The sequence below is a fragment of the Raphanus sativus genome, unplaced genomic scaffold (genome assembly GCF_000801105.2).
Source record: "Raphanus sativus cultivar WK10039 unplaced genomic scaffold, ASM80110v3 Scaffold1701, whole genome shotgun sequence".
Lineage (NCBI taxonomy): Eukaryota > Viridiplantae > Streptophyta > Magnoliopsida > Brassicales > Brassicaceae > Raphanus > Raphanus sativus.
In genome coordinates, this window is record NW_026617010.1 from 1 (window position 1) to 20,007 (window position 20,007).

The following is a 20,007-nucleotide window of genomic DNA, read 5'->3' on the forward strand; positions in this document are numbered from 1 at the left end:
GTTACTTCTTCACGATTCTAATCATTTTAAACTTTTTTTTTCACGATTCTTGTTCAGTCATAACAGATTTTCGTTATAATACATGATTTTGACCTTGTAATCTTGTTTACCCGCATTGAATAACGATTTTCTAACCTTTCGATTTCTCCATTACGCGGACGCGTAACCTTAATCTACGCTCTACACGGCCATAACTCGGACTGCCGTATCAAGCATCTGAATTGACCTAACTCGCCTCGGTGACCATACGTTTCACGATTAAGCGGCCGATTATATGGGTACGCGGCCGTGTTTTTGAACAGAGGCTTTAACTAATTGTGATAGTATATACTTTTTTTTAACCTTGTGATAGTATATACTTGAGAAATATGAAATTAAAAGTGGGGCTGTGTGGGTGAGAAATAACTCAAAAAGCTCGTGTCCTTTAGTCAAAGGGAGACCACCACTGTTTTCATTATATGCCTACTTGGCATTAGAATCCAATTAAAAGGGATTTGAACATTTTCCCTTTTTTGAAAAATAATAATAATAATAAAATAAAAGGAAACAATACTATTGTTACTCGATCATACAACCGAACTGGTCCATGCCAGGACATGAATTTAACAGCTAATTACAATGTTTATGGATTTTTCTGTATTATATTATATGTGTGTGTATTTACGTTAGATAGCACGTAAGGTTCGATACATATATAATAAGTAAGAAAAGAAGAAAGGTTATTACAAATATTTGATAATCAGTTTAATAATAATGAAAAAGTTCATTAGGATATGGAAGTGGGGTTACCCAAAAAAATGATATGGAGGTGGGGTAATATTTATCCATCTTTACTTTTTACCTATAAATAATTTATCTTAGAAAATTTCGCACCATCTGTTGGATTATTTGATCGATAAAAAACGAGTGGCTTTAGCCACAATCTGCGGGAAAGATTAAATGTTAAATATTTCAATTTATTTTACTTTGTTAATATATTATTTTATCAACGGATTATCTTCCTTGAAAACTTAAATCTATACGCATATATATACAGTAGATACCTGACTCTTAAAAATATTCCTATCAAGTACGTACCTTTCTCTTTATAGTATATTTCTCTGCCAACTAAATACAGTATCTTTTACGCATCAATCCCTATGCATGCCTAAATAGACACAAAAGAATACAAAGGTTAGATATAAATAAAGAAAAAAGAAACAAGAAGTTAGGGGGACAATTTGTATTGTCTTCAAATGTTAAGGAAAAAAAAAGACAGTTGTTTTGTCTTGTAGTGAGACCACTCGTTTCGTAACACCTCCACTATTTTACACCTCCACCGGGCTAAACCCAAAGTTCGACTTTAGAAACCTACCGTCACGTGCTTTGCGTGCTCTTTTTGCTTCATTCATTAGTCTACTTTTGGGCAATTCCAAGTTTCTTGAAACTTTAGAATTTTTTTTACCTTTTATACACTTTTCCCTGTTTCAATTTTTTCTACATTGCTTTAATTTTTTTGGGTCAAAGCCAGTTATGCTTTCGACATTACTTTAAATTTTAAAAGCAATTATGTATGTGCTGATGTGCATATATATATATATGTATATTTCTTTGCCATGTGTGCTGATGTGCATATGTATAGCGTCTTGAAAAGATTCCACGAAACTCTCTCTACATTATCTTGATTCAATGATTAGGCTATATCCCAAAAAAGTTGATATAACAAATCAAGAACAAAAAAAAGATCAATGAATCAGTAATTAGGGACAAGCCAACTCTTTCTATGTAACACACGAAATATATATATTTTTAACATCATCAACAAGTCTTTAATTCAACAATACATTTTTCTCCATTGAAAATTCAAATTCATAATCTGATGACTATTTATATTACTTTTATGCTTCAGTTCATTAGATAAGGCAGCGATAAAGGACCAAGAAACGGCGATGACCCAAAACGTATTCAACAAATGGACACTTTCAACACTAACCGATGTTGAGGAAGTGAAACAAATCGTTCGGATGTTACCAATTTGGGCAACATGCATCCTCTTTTGGACCGTCCATGCACAATTGACGACATTATCAGTCGCACAATCGGAGACAATGGACCGTCACATTGGGAGCTTTGAGATCCCTCCAGCCTCCATGGCCGTCTTTTATGTTGGTGGTCTCCTCCTAACGACTGCCCTTTACGACCGCGTCGCTATTCGCCTATGCAAAAAGCTATTCAACTACCCCCAAGGTCTAAGACCACTTCAACGTATTGGTTTAGGTCTCTTATTCGCAGCCATGGGTATGGCTGTAGCTGCTTTGGTAGAGATCAAACGTCTTAGAACCGCACATTCACACGGTCCAACAGTCAAAACGCTTCCTCTAGGGTTTTATCTACTCATCCCACAATACCTTATCGTTGGTATCGGCGAGGCGCTGATATACACAGGACAGTTGGATTTTTTTTTGAGAGAGTGTCCTAAAGGTATGAAAACGATGAGCACGGGGCTATTGTTGAGCACACTGGCGTTAGGGTTTTTCTTCAGCTCTGTTCTCGTGACAATCGTTGAGAAATTCACCGATAAATCTCATCCATGGATCGCTGATGAACTGAACAAGGGCCGTCTATACAATTTCTATTGGCTCGTGACCGTAATTGTTACTTTGAACTTCCTTATTTTCCTCGTTTTCTCCAAGTGGTACGTTTACAAGGACAAAAGACTAGCTGAGCTTGGGATTGAGTTGGAAGATGAGCCAGATATTCCCATGGGTCATGCATGATCATGATGATGATTATGAATATTTTGTTATTGTCTATATGTATAAATTTGATTTCGAGTTTTGTGGTATATTTTATGATGATTATTTTCAGTTACCTCTTGGTCCGTGTCGACAAATATTAATGGCCCGACTGATAAGGGATAAAGATTCCAATCTAGGTCTGTTAAAAGCATAAATTGTAAAATTTCTTAGGTCTTTTTTTAACAACAAAATGGAAAATTTCTTATGTGTAACACAAATAATGTGTATTGTTTGTGTTACAAGAAAAAAAGATGTGTATTGTTTTAATTTAAAGTTATCTGATCTCTATTTTCAACTTTGTCTCTTTTTGGATATAATTGAATTCTTGACCCCAGTTCTGAGAATCTATTGGATCGATTTGTCCCTCGGTGACTATTGGTCAAGTGGCAATATGAATTATTAGGGAGATAGTCCAAAATTATCTTTAAACCTATATGACAAAGATCAAATATACTTTACGAGGGTCCTCTACATTAGACTAGTTACTTTTATATTATTATTTTTTTTTCAAAAATTATATACTACTAGATAAACATAATTAAACGAATTACAAATGGAGATAGAAAGTACTCATCTGAATGATTATCCTGAATATTTTAAGCAAGACAAATAACACTGCGACTATTATCTTTTTGCCAAATTATTGATTGAAATTATTTGTGAATTGGCTTGATGACCCTAAAGGACAATCCCTTCATGCATTTGTTCCAAAATGATAGAAGATGAGCTAAATGTATGGAGCTTTGTTTTGTAATTTCCATATATGATTACGATATAAAAATAGCAAGGAATGTTTTGTGCACGTTTGTTTGTCTAACAGTTGTCTCCCAGCTCTTATCTAAGTTGTAGATATAAATTACAATTTAATAATTTCTCCCTTGTTAAGAAACAGCGTTTTAGAGAGAAAAATTATTCGTTTTAAATTAGATAATGAAATTTCAGTATAAAATTTATTAACTTATTATGTGTTAGATAATTTTTTTTATATTTTCGGTTTATTTTCTATTGATTAAAATATAGCATGTGTATAGTTAATGATATTTTGTTTAAAAATATAAAAATTAATTAATTATCTTAATTTATGTACATAAGTGGAGTGACTATTATGATTTCAAATATTGTCCCACCCCAATCGTGAACATCAAATCAGTTATATTCATTCCTGCATATGGACATTAATCCAATCCATCAGTATATGAATCCATACCAATCTAATCAAATTCATTGATTGATGAACTAGAATCCATACTAATCCAACGGTCTGCTTCAGATATTTCTTTCAACAATCCGTTATTTTGGATTGAGCTGGATAAAGTGTATATCTTCGTGAGAGGTATCTGATATTGTAATCTAACTGTTATTCAACTAATGAAGTAACTGGTAACTGCCTAAAGCCAACATGATGAACTAACTCTGGTTACAATACAACAAATCAATGAAGAAATAACACATAAAATAAATAAATAAATAAATAAACCATACATTATTAACACATAAGAAAACTCTAAACCTACTGTGGTAGATTCAGCACGGTCGGAACACTTTCACCAAATTGAAAACCGAGAGTACTGCACAGTGATTGTGAAGATGATATCAACAAGTCTATAACGACAATTCGGAGATGTAATGATAATAAATTAGAGGCCTATTAATTAAATGGGCCACGGCCCATAAATCATCACTTTCAATGTTGGGTTTCCAAGATTCCAATACAAGAACACATTTCAGTTTCTCCCTAACAAACAATTTAAGTAAACATTTTGAGAGAGAGAGAGAGAGGATGAGGAACATAATGTCATCATCACCTCACTAGCTTTCTCCTCTTATCAATAATCAATGTCACAAGTTAAATAAGAAAAAAAAAAAAGAATTGAACAACATAAAGACTGTTAAAAAGATTACACAATGAAGCAAATCTGAAAAGGCATGAAGAGACATCATTAAACTCTCATTCATCATGTTTTCGCCTTCTTTTATTACCAGCGTACCTCTGTGACACTGAACGTTTGTTTTTCTGGTTCGCTCCAAGTTTGACGACATCTTTCGTTTTCCCTTGCATCTTCTTGTACTCTCTTGATCTCAAAACCGTTTCCAAGATGTTAATGTCTTCGCGGATCTCGTGCCTAGAGAGCGACGTTAAGTTTGGGAGTATCTCCCTCAGAAAGTGCTTCATTCTCCTCCCTCTTCTCAGCTTGAGCCCCGTCTCTTTCCTGCTGCTATCTCTTGTGATGTTGTCGAGCTCATCCCGCGCCATTGAAGACACGCACAAGTCTTCCTCCGTGTTGGTTTCGCTTATACCTAACGTGTGCAGCTCGTATGAATCGCACGACCAACAACATTCCAAGCTGTTGGTTCTCGACGCAGGCTTTGATTCCAAGTCTTGGTTTCGACATGAAACCGCTGATGATGATATGTGGACTAATGATTCAGCTGCCATTTCCTCCTCCTCTGGTAAGACAGGAAACTCAAGCCGTGTACGGCAAGAAGGATCTGGTGCTCGAGGAGAGGAGGAGCCTCCTCCTCTTCTCAAGTTGTTCTCAGTGGTGCAGCAAGAAGTATCTGAAGCTGGAGACGCGGTACCGTCTTTCTCATTGACGTTTTTAGGAGAGCAAAGAGGCGTGGGACCATCGTCTACACCGCTCTTCTCGCAGCTAGTTTCTGTCTCTTCGATGTAAACACAGTTCAGATCTTGCAAGAAACAGTAACGAGGAGGCTCTGAGACCAACTCATCGTCATCAGCAGGGAATCTATTAAGATCCAGTAAACCTGACTCCACACCATCATCCACTGAAAGAGACTGATGAGGCAAGAGTGATGGTTCTGTTTCAGGACTTCTTCTCACAGTAGCAGTATAGCTAACGGAATCTTCATCCTCTGCTGTTGGAAGCTGTTCAAGATCAATAACAATTTTTGGGTTTCTCTTCCCACTCCAGCTTGTGGCTAATGCTTCTTCTTTCTCCTCATTACAAGCGTAGTGATCTGCAGGAAACCGAAGATCGATATCTTCTTGTATCCTCATACATCCATTGCTGAGACTGGAGCTCTCTCTTTTCACTGGATACACCTGGAGAATGAGAATCTTATATCAAATATTGTTTTCTTAACAACAAACATTGGAGTAGACTAGCATCTGAATAAAGCTAACCTGTCTCCCAAACAGAGTGACTGTAGTAGTACCGATTGGATTCTGCTTAGAAGTCTCTTTATATGATACAACATGTTTCTGTGACGACAACACTTCTTCTTTGGACAAACCGAAGAAATACATGGCGTCTCTCCTCTAACTAACTAACTAACAAATCAAAGCAGTTAAAAAAGGTTCAGCATTGACATTCCAACACATATAGAAAACTAACAAGAGCATAAACAGAACATCCATGGAAGCTTATTATATAAAACTAACTGTTTATATTACGAACAAGATTAAAACCAATGAATGTATAACAGAAAACATCAATGTACATAACTGATTTCTGTTCCTATGTAATTCATATTTTCAAAAAAAGGTTTTAAATCTTAGAAAAACATCTGCTAAACCCTCATAATATTAAGTCCACTGATTGATATTAAACCTTATATTGATCACCAACACACAAACAGACAGACACAAAGAACTTCCGTTAATGGCTTTATATATATAGTTTCAGAGTATTAATCTAAAACATGCAAATAAGTAAAAATGATATATTGGAAGATTCCATAAAAGCTTTACAAGAGATTCAAATACGTAGCAGAGGTTCGTTATTCACAAATAAACAAAGTAAATATACATATGCCCAAACCAGAATTCAACAGTTAGAGAGCTATAAGGGGAAAAGGAAAAGCATCAAACTTTATCATGACCCAACAAAACAAAAACATAGTATTATTACTACTTGGACTTTAGATTAAGAAATAAAGTATTAAACTAAATAAAGGAATATTACCCGTGAAGAAAAAAAAGAAGAAGAAGCTTGAAGCTTGGGAATGGTACGAACAGATCTGGGAGACAGGGGAATGAAAAGAGACCAGAGAAATATCTCTCAAGAAGAAATGAGATCCATTAGTCAGATTCTAATGGTTATTGTCTCCATCAATATAAGATAGGTACACACATACACACACACATATAACGTGTATATGTAACTATCACATAAAATTTACAAAAATAAATAAAATCGGATCATGAGGACCGAAAGAGAGAGAGATAAAAGAGGAGACTCTCTCAAAATCTCAGAGAGAGAGAGAGAGAGTAAAAAGGGTATCAAAGTGGTTAGTGTGCAACAATCAGAGGAGCTATCTTTTTCTAAGATTTATACTTATTTAACTCTTTTTTTTTGTTTGGTTATTATTGACAAAGATTTTAAAGCAGAATCCATTAACAAAAATATTTCATCCTTATTTTATTAACATTATTTAATGTAATTAAATTTTAAAGTATAACCACTAGATGCACTAGTTTTCTTAAATTTTGAAAAGATTTCATTTTTTAAATTAATCCATCTTTTCTCTGTTCTTCTTTTTTATTTTATAATGAAGGATTATGTGAGATGCTCCGTTAATAATGATTTTAAGTGTGTTTAGGATTCCTCGCTTTTTCTTCTAATTTTTATGGAATCTAGATTTCAAATAACTCAGATTGTAAAACTCAAATAATAAGAATAACTCTCTTATTAATCTTAAGGAAAATAACTCAAAACCTTAAGCTCTCTCAAACATAATCTCTCAATCTCTAAACTCATAAGTTATTCAACAACTTTGCATCTCCTTATATAGAGATTTATATTTCCTAATCCTAATAGGCAATACATCTAGATAACTCCTAAACATATTCCTAATTTCCATAACTCGGTAGGATTAGGTCTTTAACTTATTTCTCAAGTTTCCTTTTCTTTCAAGCTTAATCCAACATTCTCCTCCTTAAGCTTGAAATCTATTTTCGATAAATCTTCAATATCAACGAGACCTCTCATCTCTTTGAACTTTAGTCTCCCAAATGCTTTCGTCAAAGTGTCGATTCTCTGTTCACTTTCGGGTATACACTGTGCCTCGATCAAATCATACTCAACACACTCTTGTTTGCTCGAACACTGCAACATTGAACTCTCATCAACATAAAAGATATTTCCTGCCACGTTCTTGCCATCAACCAGGTCAACTCTATGACCACCATCACTTTCTCCAACAATTGGTATCTCCAAAGTTGCATTTATCTTTATTGTAATTCCACGAGATTCTCTGGATCTTTGCATATCTCGACTTAACACCGTACGTGTCTCAAACTTTGTTATAATCTCGAAAATCTTCACAAACTCCTTACATGTATCACCACCTATGACATATGACAAAAGTTGATTTCTTTGGAGAAGTGAAAAAGTCTCACGACACTTCAGTGGAACCTTTGATAATAAGCACTCTCCACCTATTGTTTCTTTTCTCAACCCATAAGAACACGTATCATTTAAAGACGTGTCAAAAGCTTTGTCACCAAAAACAAGATTTATGGTGTTGGCAACTTCTTCACCATACACGTCTTTTGTTTGTTCAAGTTGCACATCTTCTACCACATGAAAACCAACTTCATTAACGTTGTCTTGAACCTGACCATCGTTGACTACATATTCAATCTGATCATCGTCGTCATAAACATCGTATATTAGAGGTCCATAGGTCTTATTGTAGAGATCTAGAGCTTGAGAATAGTTCTCACCATACACGGAAAAAATACTCCAATCCATGTCTTCACCGTCATGCATCCATGATTCACCACGAGCGGCCATATAAATGAAACACAATATAATCGATAACGAGGAACGTGGTTTGACCAAGAAAATCAAACCTGCTGGCTTGAAAGATGTAAGACGCCGAACAAGATCATCTTTATGTGTTTCAACTTCTTTCAATTTTTCCTCTGCAATCTGGTGATACCTGTTAGCTTCTGCCTTTAGGGCTTCATCTGCTCGCAAGTCATCAACAACCATGAGAAGATTCTCGTTTTGATACAATGACGGTTCCTTACACGCTTCTATCCAAGACTCCTCGTTTCTTACCATCACAAAACGTTCACACTCTGTTTCAGTGATAAGAAAATAATCATTCATATACGTTGGCCTCACACTTACTTTCTTTGCTCTTTTTAACTGAGGCTGTGACCATTCTTGTTCTTCATTACCATTGTCATTACTCTCAACAAGCTCATCATTATCATTCTCTTCTTCATCTCTGACTAATTCCTCTTGATTCATCATGTTCTCACTCATAACTCGAGTATATTGAGAACTTTCTCCTGCTGCCCGAAAATCTTCAACTCCCCTTAAGCCATCACTGCCGAACTCTCTCAAGTCTTTAACAAAAAACGTTCCGGAATCCCTAGAACTTTCTTTTCCCTCAGAATCTCTCCTTGCATAACCAGTGTAACCAAAAAACGTTCCGGAATCCTTAGAACTTTCTTTTCCCTCAGAATCTCTCCTTGCATAATCAGTGTAACCAAGAATTCTAATCACCTCAACGTTCGATCTTGTTGCAATCTTATTAATTAAATAGGTAGCATATATCTTAGACTCTCCACATAGATAGCTAGGTACACTCATGTCTATTAAGATACTCTTAGTCATCTCCTCTATCATTATATTACGCCTTTGGACTAATCCTTTACGTAGAAGAGAACAAACTGCAATTGGCAAGTGTCTCTTGATACCATGTTTATGGCAGTAGGCTTGGAGCGTATGAGACACTAACTCTCCACCTCTATAACTTTGGAACGTTTTGATCGTAGCTCTCGTTTCTTGTCCAACAAGTATCTCAAATTTCTTGAATTTATCCAATGCATCCCTCTTCTTCTTCCTACAAAGATCTCTATGAATAAGCTGGAGAGTTTGGGTGGATTTGCACGGGGTTGCTTGTGGGAAGTATTGCTTCGTCTTTTTATTAAGTAGACATGAACATTTGAGCATTTCAACCTCTAAAGTCACCTTGTACGAGCGATCGCTGAACCAGTTTGATTTCACAACTAATTGTCCTAAACGTTTGTAGATCATCAGTAGATTAGCTTTAGTTTGTATTTCACACCCAGCTTCTGTGTCTTTTCCAAGACTCACGATGTTGTTCTTCAACATAGGTATGTAGTACATATTGTTCCAGATCTTCTTCCTCCCATCTTTGGACGCAAGCCGTATTAAACCCTTTCGTGAATCATCTCTAAATCGCACCTTTCCCGTGATTGTTTTAACAATATCAAGAAGGAATTCACGTTTTCCTCTCATGTTAATACTCGCACCAGTTCCAAAACGGTTTGGCTTCACCTTTCCAACGTTTAGATACACCACCTTGTGCGTCTTCCACTCATCGGCTTCTTGAGTTTCTTCATCCTCTTTCTCAATGGCTTTTTGGAGTTTAAGCAATATATAATGACAATCTGATGCATAATGTCTGATCTTATCACATTGATAACACTGACAGTGAGAAGTGTCTCTTTCTTTATCACGTCCTTGCTTGTTTGAGCCGTACTGATAGGTACATGATCGTCTACGGTCTCTTCCTCTGCTGGTAGAGAGACCTTCTCGTCCTCTTCCTCTGCTATAATTCTCTTTAGTGTCTCTTTCTTTATCATGTCCTTGCTTGTTTGAGCCGTACTGATAGGTACATGATCGTCTACGGTCTCTTCCTCTCCAGGTAGAGAGACCTTCTCGTGATCTTCCACTGCTATAATTCTCTCGATGGGTTTGTTGCGTGTCTGTGTTAGCGTACTCTATTTTTCCATGTTCATCTTGTTGTTCGTTCTCCGCTTCACCGTTTCCTTTTTTATAAGCTTTTAGCCTTCCACCAAAGTCTTCAAATCTTGCATCAAGGACGACATGTATGTATCTTTTCTTGGATAAACTTTTCAAAAACTTCCTCACAGATTTTGATTCTTCAATAGTTTCTCGAAGAGAAGCTGCTTTGGATGTATATTCTGAAAATCTTACAACAAATTTGTCGACTGTGTCTTCATCCTTCATCTCGGTTTTGTCAAATTTGGCTATTAGGGTTTGTAGCCTAGCCTCCCTTACTTGTTCAGCTCCAACATGTCTTGTTTTACTAGTGTTCCAAAACGCTTTTCTGGTGTCAGTTTGTAAGATTAGCACCTCTGGTATAGATTGGAACAACAAAGCAAACCCCATGTTCTTATCTTTTGTTTTAGTTCCGGACTCAGTGGCTTCCCACGCCTTGTTCATGAACTCAAAAATCTTCATGCGCATGTCCAACACGGTATAATTAGAGGAGTTTGACATCAAACCCTTTTTAGCAGAAAATCTAAGCTCCTTGGATTTTGTCTCAAATCCTTCTTCCTTCTCGTTATCATCCATGGTTATCTTCTTCTCCAAAAAAACTTTTTAGTGATCTTCAAATTTATTCTCACGGTCTCACCAATAGTAATGATTTTTGTGGCTCTGATACCAAATATGGAATCTAGATTTCAAATAACTCAGATTGTAAAACTCAAATAATAAGAATAACTCTCTTATTAATCTTAAGGAAAATAACTCAAAACCTTAAGCTCTCTCAAACATAATCTCTCAATCTCTAAACTCATAAGTTATTCAACAACTTTGCATCTCCTTATATAGAGATTTATATTTCCTAATCCTAATAGGCAATACATCTAGATAACTCCTAAACATATTCCTAATTTCCATAACTCGGTAGGATTAGGTCTTTAACTTATTTCTCAAGTTTCCTTTTCTTTCAAGCTTAATCCAACAATTTTCTTCTAATTATGATATAGAATGGGATTTGTTTAGTCATTTAGTGACAACTGACGATAATAGTAGTCCTTTTTAAAAAAGTAGATAGAGAGAGACAGAGAGAGAATACTAAAATTGAAAAATAAGTAGCTTTTTGTTGCAGCTGTCGTGTAGGGATAGAGAGAGAGATTTTTAGGTCAGAAGTGCGTGGGGTTGAGGAAAGAAGAAGGACCAAACATATAGTTTTTGTGTCAGTAGAGGAGGAGGCTCTGTTTCCCAGCTTCTGCCATGATCTTTTAATTGTTACATCTCTTTTATTGCTCACCCACCCCCCCCCCCCCACCCACAATTTAGTGAGATACTATTTGCTAAGTTAAATATATATTGTACGACCTTTTATTTTTAAAAAGTATTTAAAAAACTTTGAATATTGCTGTTTAAGGATTTTGGATGGGTCCTTTCTCGGTTCTATCGTCTCAAGCGTTCGCCGTACGGGATAGGATGAAGAAAACTATTGGAAGAAAAAAAGAAAATGAGACATTACCGTCTCGGTACTTGCAAGAGGATACCACCTTGTATGCAAAAACGTGCTTCCCAAGAGATGCACCCCATCAGCTTGGTGCGTGTCAGGTTGCTTACCTCAATTGTATAGCCGATCTAATTGGTGCACCACACTTTTTAACGAAGTACAAAGGCAGTTATGTAAGACTTGCACTTGCTACACAATCAGACAGTGATAAGTGGTGGGACGATATTATATGTGTGTTCTTCCTTCTCAGTTATTGAAATCTGGAAAATGATAAATGGTTCCTTCTTTAACAAAATGATTGACATGTACATGTGTTGTTGTTTTTTTTTTACGTTCACTCTTAATTAACCATATTCATTGTCTTTTTATGTTTTAATATTGGAACAGAACAAGGTTGTTTCATACAACAAACGAATCAAAGCCCTAAGCATGTTGTCCATTTTCTTTTTGAGGTCATCTCATCAACCCACTTTCCACCACTCGCCCGATTGCATGCTTCATTTCCTCTATCGCTTTCATGCTCGTTCCTAACTTATTATTTGCTTCGCTTTTTTCTTGCATTGGTCTCTTCAAGCTCTGTTGCTATATCTGCCAACTTCTTTTCTATTGCACTCTCTGTGATATTTATCTTCGAACCGGATGATTCATCATGTTTCTTGCATCTTGCTACTGAGATATCATCTTCATCACCTCGCGGACTTTCTCTTCAGCGGCTTTAGCCTCTTCTACTTCTTTTATAACAAGCTTTAATCTCTTGTTTTCTTCTGCAGCTATCATATACTTCTAGATTCATTTGCTCATGTTTCAAGCTCCCTTCCTTGAGTGCTCAGGCTGATATTCTTGGCTCCACACTAGTAGTTTCTTCTCTGCCTCTTCAACGGCTGCCTAGTAACATTCTCCTAAATCATCTTTTCTCCTTCACAATATTTGCGTACTCTTGCAGATTCTGAGTGGCTGCAAGCTTTGAGCTGATGAATGGCATCTTTCATATCAAAAATCTCCTTGGAAAGCTCGTTAGCCTTAGCAGAGTTTACTTGTAATGCAAGTTTAGCTTCTGCACCCTCGTTTAGAGCCGTGGCTTTGAAGTCCATAGCGGAATCAAAGCTCTGTCTAATTCTGTTGAACTTGTTCTCTGAACATCAAGTTCGTGGTGGTGAGGAGGGGAGCCATGGGACTTATCATGCTCAAGCCCGTTATTACAACCATAGGCCCAATAAACACCAAACTAAAATTGTATCTCGTTGTATTGTTGGCCTTCCAATTCTAAAAACCACCAAACTAAAAACTTTCTTCAAATTGCAGTAGATTTAGTCACGGAGGTAGGTTTATCTAAGAAATGCTAGATTTTGATCTCGGGTATATTTTTGTTTTATATTATTTTAGAAATTTAATTTTTATATTTGTATTTTTAATTATATTTATGTTTTTCTTTATGAAATATAATGATTAGTAAGATATTTTTTAATTTATTCTACTAAAATAATTGAACCAAACATATATCAATATATAGTGCTGTTGTTTTAATAAAATAGATAATAGTGCGAAGATGTCTTACAAACGCACTTGTTGTACCTCTAAAGTCCACACTCTCTTGCAGAAAAATATTTTGGACCCCTCCAATCTTTTTTTGTGTGCACTAAAGTCTTTCACTGATGATCTAAGCGATTACACGAGTAAAAGCAACATTGTTGTACGATGTGCAAAACTAGGCCTGGGCATTCGGGTCGTCGGGTCGGGTTCAGGCCGAGTTCTTTCGGGTCCGGGTCTTTCGGGTCTAGGAGTTTAGGACCCGATAGGGTAAATTCAAATTTTCGGTTCCGGATCGGTTCGGGTTGTACCGGGTCCGGGTCGGGTCGGGTCTTATATAGTTGGACCCATTCGGGTAACTAGAATTTATCGGTTCGGTTCTGGGTCGGGTTCGGGTCGGGTTCGGTTCGGGTTCAACCTAAAAAATACCTAAAAATACAAAAAAAAATCTGAAAATATTAATATATCCGAAAATATTTGACATTTTATTTAAAATTTATGTTTTTATTATATTAAAATGTGTATATATACTAAACTATGCGAAATAGAACAATAGTTGGTTGTCTCTTAGTGGCTGACCCCTTTGCTATGTAGACAAATAACCCGTCTTCGACTCCCCATTGATTCATTTTATTTAATTATATTATTAATTCGGATACCTGCCGGGTTTCGGGTTTGGGTCGGGTCGGGTCCAAGACCCGCGGGTCCTCTACAACAAGACCCGATAGGGTAATTTGATCGGGTCGGTTCCTACCCAGACCAGGTTTTTTCGGGTCGGTTTCGGGTCGGATCTTCGGATCCGGGTAAAATGCCCAGGCCTATGCAAAACAAAAGACCATGGGGATCAAACAATAAACTTTACTTTATCGAATATACAAAAAATGCTTGTAAGAAAAGTATTTGTCGAATATACAAATAACTGCTTGAAATTAAAATGTACTGCTTATGGTATATGTATTACCAATATTTTTTTTGTCGACACTGTTTTTAGTAGTGGCTATTGGCTAGATGAGTCCAGATTCCAGAATGTCACGAAAATATTTTTGCTTAGGGATTGGTTCGGAAGTTATGAATATTGTGACAATTTAGTGTACATGTACAATAATTCATTTTAGTTACAACAATCCATTTTAGCAAAACAAAAAGTACAGTAATTCAATAATCTATTAAAACTATAACCTGAGGGGTCGATCAAACCAAAAAAGTTATAAGAGAGAGAAGCGAAGAGAGAGAAGCGAAGAGAGAGAAAGTTCATCTTTAAACTTTCCGGCCGACGGAGTGGGCTCCGTCAGCCACCGTCGGTCCGGCCTTACCATGTCCTGCTATTTAAACGCTTGCTTTTCGATTTTGTGTTGTTCTTTTTGTCTCCGCCGCTGCATCTCCTTCTAGATGGGCGGTCGGCTTTGTTCGCCGCCGTGGCTCCTCTTCTACAGAGGTGAACGGTCGGTTCTAGGTAGTGATTAAGGCGGAGGCTCTGTTTTACTCCGGTTTCGTTCTTTGGTGTTTAGGGTTTGGCTCTTGTGTGGTGTTTCGGTGACGGCTTGAAGCTTCGATTCTAGATGAGATCTCGAGGTGTCGATGATGCTCTCCGGTGAAGGATCCGGTGAATGAAGCGGTAGTGACGAAGATGTGGACCGCGATGACTCGGGATGAGTTCTCGGGCGAGGCTCGATGATTCTCTCCGGCGATGTAAGTTGAGGTTTCAAAATCAGTAAGAGTCATCCGGTGGTTGTTTGTTTGTGAGGTTGCGAGGTGGTTGATGTCCGGTGAGATCTGGTACAGGTGCAGAGTCAGCGTGGCCGCGTGGTCTGGTGGGATCCGGAATTGTCGGCGCAGTACGCATCTGTTAGGGTTTCTACTTCTTCTTGGGCTAGAGGCCCATTTAATGTTGGTTTTGTATCGAGCCCATCTGGTTGGGTTTATTTTTCTTTTGTTGTATCAAACTGTGTTCTTGGGCTTGGCCCTTTAATTAAATTTTTAGATGGAAAAAAAAAAAAGAGGGGTCGATCAAACTTTGGAAACTTGAAGAAAGTTTGATGTGATCAGCGGTAGTGGGTTTCAGTGTTTTGTCCAAAAAGACGAGTTGCACAAAAAAAAAGGTCCAAAAAGACGAAAGTGTCCATACAGGAAGATAAAAGAGAGATGTCGCTTCCATTATTTTTTCAAACTACTTTGGTAATTGATTTGTCTGCAACTTGATGGATTTTTTCTTTTACAAAAAAAAAAAAAAACTTGATGGATTTTTTTTTCATTCTTGGCGTCTATCATCTTAAAGAACAATAACGTAGACGATTCATATTTGCCGGCTCTTTGTAGCTTTACTAATTTTAAAATAATATTATATGCGAGAAAAGAAAAAGGGTTTTTCTTTTTTGATCAACGAAAAAGGGTTTGTAACCTAATTGAATTTGTAGATAATGTAAGAAGAAGCTGGTTCTCCATTTTCACGAGGAAATAAGTCGATCTCTTGCTTGAAAGGGGGAGATTAGATGGATGTATTCGAGAATGATGTTAGAATCATGTAGGGGTATATTAAATATAAAATTTAAAGTGATTTGATTTTTTAGTGAATTTCGAAATGTTAGAATTTTGTGTAACTTTTATTTAAACAATTCTAAAATATCATCTAAAATTATGAGATTTTGATTTTAATTTTTATAATCAAGAAACCATTTTCAAACACTCTAAAAACAATGAAAACATTATAAAATCTTCAATTTAAATTTTATTCAATAACATTAGATTTTAGAGTATTTTATAAAATAACAAATTGAATAACACTAAATTTTAAAGTGATTTTTTAAATCGATATTTGAATAATAGTTGAGTTTTTGTATTAATATAAATCACCTCAAATTTTTAGTCGAATACATCTCCAAAGAATTTAATAAATCATAGACGTTGATACTGCATAAAACCTCTAGTTATTCCTTCTATTAGTGTATATACACCCCTCATAGAATTTAAGAAATCATAGACGTTGATATTGCACAGATGTTGATACCATATAGAGCTATAAAAGCAAGTAATATATTTTTTCTGCATTCATGTTATTTATATCTTATCGGGTATTATTACTAATATCTAATAGGACTTTCAAATGATCATGAGAATTTTGAAAAAATTTCAAACTTCTGACTAAGAAAATAAGAACCTGGATTTTCTTAATTTGTAATCATACTTTCATAGGAAATATGTTACGAGAGAATAAAGAACTATAGTTTCCATTCAGTCAAAAAAAGAACTATAGTTTCCAAAAGACAATTAAAATTGATCGGGTACATTAGCCTGAAAAATATTGTGAATAAAAAGAGTACGTCCCATCACCCAACCAAACTGCAAGCAGTGATATTGGTTAATATGGGGGAATTATAATTTCTTATAATTTTAGCTCAAATTTGATATTATTTTTCGAATTTATTTTTAAAAAATTATTATTTTAAAACATACTTTGAAATCAAGATAAAAGTAATTCTCGTAATTAATTATAAATGTTTTTTCTGAATTCTTCTTATCATTTATAAATATTTAAGAATTATTTATAAAAATTTATAAACCTAACCCCACCCACTATATAATCACTAAAATGTAAACCTACATGTTAAAGTATTCAATTTCATACAAGTTTCTAATATGATTTGTAGAGCCGGCTTTAAGATTTTGGAAACCATAAACGAATAAAGAGAAAATTCAATAATTTGGGAATTTTTTTATTTTATTTTATAAATTTGAAAATTTATATCGATATAAAAATTTTCAAAAATTTTAGGGGTCTAAAGCGAATGTTTCGTTAGGCTTATCCGGGCCAGCCCTGAAGATGTGCATAGTGGCATGGATGTTTATAATGAATAGTTATCCACATAACCATTACAATAGCATGTAATTTATTATAAAGACATACTTCATTATTAATAGAAAAGGTTACCTTTTTGAAATGCTATGTTGAATAGTAAACATGATCCTGGACACTGTTAGGTGTTGGATACATTAGTCTGCACGCACTTCAAAAGAAGTAGCCAAAAAGTTATTTACGTTGAATCTTTAAAGATAATTATAACTTCTTTAATTATAAAATTTAAGCATTGTGGAAATACCATAAGATGTAATTGCATGTTTTTCTTCTTGAAGTATTAATTCTTAGTTACTGCATGTTGGATCGCCTATCATGATTATGTGCGCTGGTTCACAATATCAGCCATCTGTAGATGAATAGATAAAAGTTATAATCATCATTTTACAATAGTCTGCCTTCAAATAAATTAATTATGATAAAAGGAGAGTATAATAATCTATATCCAATTGTATCTGAAACACAATTATGTTATTTTCAAACACCAATTCAAAATGAAAACAATGTCATGTCATCTATACCACACGAGATATAGAAGCAGAGAGAATAAACAATGAAATAAAATTTGATGAATGATAACCTATGTTTTAACTATTTGAAACTAAAGCAGTTATAATTCGTAATCCAATCCAGTTTAGCTAGTGATATAAAAATTCACAAAAACGGTATAGTCTCTTATAGACATGCATGGTTGAAGCAATGCTACCTACTTAATTGAATTAGATATTTTTTTTTTTGCTAAAAGATAAACTGAATTTAATATTCTACAAGAGATTATGTAAGAATTGTCTACAATGAACTGACCCGTCATCACTTAAGGTACATATCCCTCGTTTATAAATTACTCATCGTTATACTTGAAACACACCATCACCTTTCTCTTGATCTCTCCTTCGTTACTATTACAACCTCTTCCTCTTTTATTAGATCGCAATACTTCACTACAGCCTAAACATGGCACAGAGTAGTCCAACCACCTCTCGCCACGTGGCGGTAATTGGAGCTGGAGCCGCCGGGCTCGTGGCTGCTCGTGAGCTACGTCGTGAAGGCCACTCAGTGGTCGTGTTAGAGCGAGGGAGCAAGATCGGAGGCGTTTGGGCTTACACATCTCAAGTGGAGCCTGACCCGCTAAGCCTCGACCCAACCCGACCGGTAGTCCACTCGAGCCTCTACAAATCCCTACGCACCAACATCCCCCGAGAGTGCATGGGTTTCACCGACTTCCCTTTTGCGACCCGACCACACGACGGGTCAAGGGACCCGAGAAGACATCCGAGTCACAGTGAGGTTCTTGCTTACCTGCGAGACTTTGCTAAGGAATTTGATATAGAGGAGATGATAAGGTTCGAGACGGAGGTTGTTAGGGCGGAACAGGCGGCGGACGAGGAGAATAGCGGGAAGTGGAGGGTTAAGTCTAGAAGCTCCGATGGTGTTGCCGAAGAGATATACGACGCCGTCGTGGTTTGTAACGGACACTATACAGAGCCACGTCATGCACATATCGCTGGTAAAAAAACAAACAACTCGTGTCCTGATAGGTTATTATTACATCGTCCCTTTTAATAGTAAACTAGATTCTGACCCGCCTTTAAGAAAGCGGGTATTTTTTTTGTTGTTTTTCAATATAAAAATTGATAATTCTTTATTTTAATTATATAAACTATGACATGATCAAGTCTTAATTATGCGGTTTTGTTACAGTGTGTACAATATGACGAAATTTAAAATGCGTCACAACTATTTTATGTTTGTAAATAAATTAAATAATGGTTTTATCCAGTGTTTTAAAATCCGACCCGGACCCGCAGTTGAACCAGAAAACCTGGTGACCGAAAAAAAATTCAGGTTGGGTTTTGTAAAAAACCCAAAATTTAAAAACCCGCAAAAACCCACTCAAACCAACTAAAACCTAAAACCCGGTACTGGTTGAACCAGTAGATAATTTTTTTTAGTTGTATATCAAATAAAAATAAAAATATAAAAAGTTAAGTTAAGTATTCTAAATATTTATTAAACATAAAATATATACATATCCAAATTATTATTTTATGTTTTAAAGATATTTAGAAAGTAGTAACTTTAGTTTTATATATTTTTATTTTTTATTTTATTAGCTAATATATTATTATATAATAAAACTAATTTATTTATTAATCTGCGGTTCATCCGCGGTTTACCTGCGGTCGACTCAATGACTCAGTAACCCGGTAAATCGTCCGGTTCAGTGTCCGGATCGGTTTTCAAAACATTGGTTTTATCCGAAATACTTACTTGGGCTATTATATAATTTTAAAGATTTATAATTTATATAAAATATTGCTAAACATATAAACTGGCCAATAATATTTTTGATTAAGTCTCATCCTCATGTAGAATTTCAATCTCTAATATCAACTTATTAAAATTATTACAGACTTTAATTTGTGGTATTGATATTAAAAAGTTTATGGAATTTGAATTTGATTATATAAAAACATAACCCATTTAATTAGTTAGCAAACCCATCTAAATGTTGAAACAGACCCACAAAATCGAAAGACCATAATGCCATTAATGAATTTTTTAGTTTGTTCATATCATTAAAGACATTTTTGAAAAATTTAAAATATTCATTAAGGGTAT

General features: G+C 35.4%; 3 protein-coding genes across 4 annotated transcripts; 2 read left to right on the top strand and 1 right to left on the bottom strand.

The window, feature by feature from the left end:
- Window positions 1-51: 51 nt before the first annotated feature.
- Window positions 52-2,957, top strand: LOC130504613 (protein NRT1/ PTR FAMILY 6.3-like). The gene is made up of 2 exons (XM_056999239.1): window positions 52-278; window positions 1,889-2,957. Exon 2 carries the CDS (start codon window positions 1,929-1,931, stop codon window positions 2,754-2,756), a length of 828 nt encoding a protein of 275 aa, XP_056855219.1. The 5' UTR covers window positions 52-278; window positions 1,889-1,928; the 3' UTR covers window positions 2,757-2,957.
- A 1,530-nt stretch (window positions 2,958-4,487) lies between these two features.
- On the bottom strand, window positions 4,488-7,053 carry LOC108813921 (uncharacterized). Of its 2 annotated transcripts, none has more exons than XM_018586577.2 (3): window positions 6,704-7,053; window positions 5,923-6,065; window positions 4,488-5,841 (listed from the first exon to the last, which is right to left on the bottom strand). In XM_018586577.2, the coding sequence occupies exons 2-3, from the start codon at window positions 6,043-6,045 to the stop codon at window positions 4,726-4,728; spliced, it is 1,239 nt and encodes a 412-aa protein (XP_018442079.1). In that variant the 5' UTR covers window positions 6,046-6,065; window positions 6,704-7,053; the 3' UTR covers window positions 4,488-4,725. The 2 variants fall into 2 exon arrangements, with proteins under 2 accessions (XP_018442079.1, XP_018442078.1); XM_018586576.2 differs by having other exon boundaries at window positions 5,923-6,069.
- Window positions 7,054-18,229: 11,176 nt separating this feature from the next.
- Window positions 18,230-18,963, top strand: LOC130504612 (flavin-containing monooxygenase FMO GS-OX-like 2). Its single transcript, XM_056999237.1, has one exon. The coding sequence runs from the start codon at window positions 18,340-18,342 to the stop codon at window positions 18,946-18,948; it is 609 nt and encodes a 202-aa protein (XP_056855217.1). The 5' UTR covers window positions 18,230-18,339; the 3' UTR covers window positions 18,949-18,963.
- Window positions 18,964-20,007: the final 1,044 nt, after the last annotated feature.

What these genes read in the sequence shown, in the direction of transcription:
- LOC108813921 (XM_018586577.2), bottom strand. Translation starts at nt 6,045, where the DNA reads ATGTATTTCTTCGGTTTGTCCAAAGAAGAAGTGTTGTCGTCACAGAAA. An exon ending in TCACTCTGTTTGGGAGACAG is followed by an intron (nt 5,842 to 5,922) that starts GTTAGCTTTATT and finishes CTCATTCTCCAG; the next exon opens with GTGTATCCAGTGAAAAGAGA.
- LOC130504613 (XM_056999239.1), top strand. Translation starts at nt 1,929, where the DNA reads ATGACCCAAAACGTATTCAACAAATGGACACTTTCAACACTAACCGAT.
- LOC130504612 (XM_056999237.1), top strand. Translation starts at nt 18,340, where the DNA reads ATGGCACAGAGTAGTCCAACCACCTCTCGCCACGTGGCGGTAATTGGA.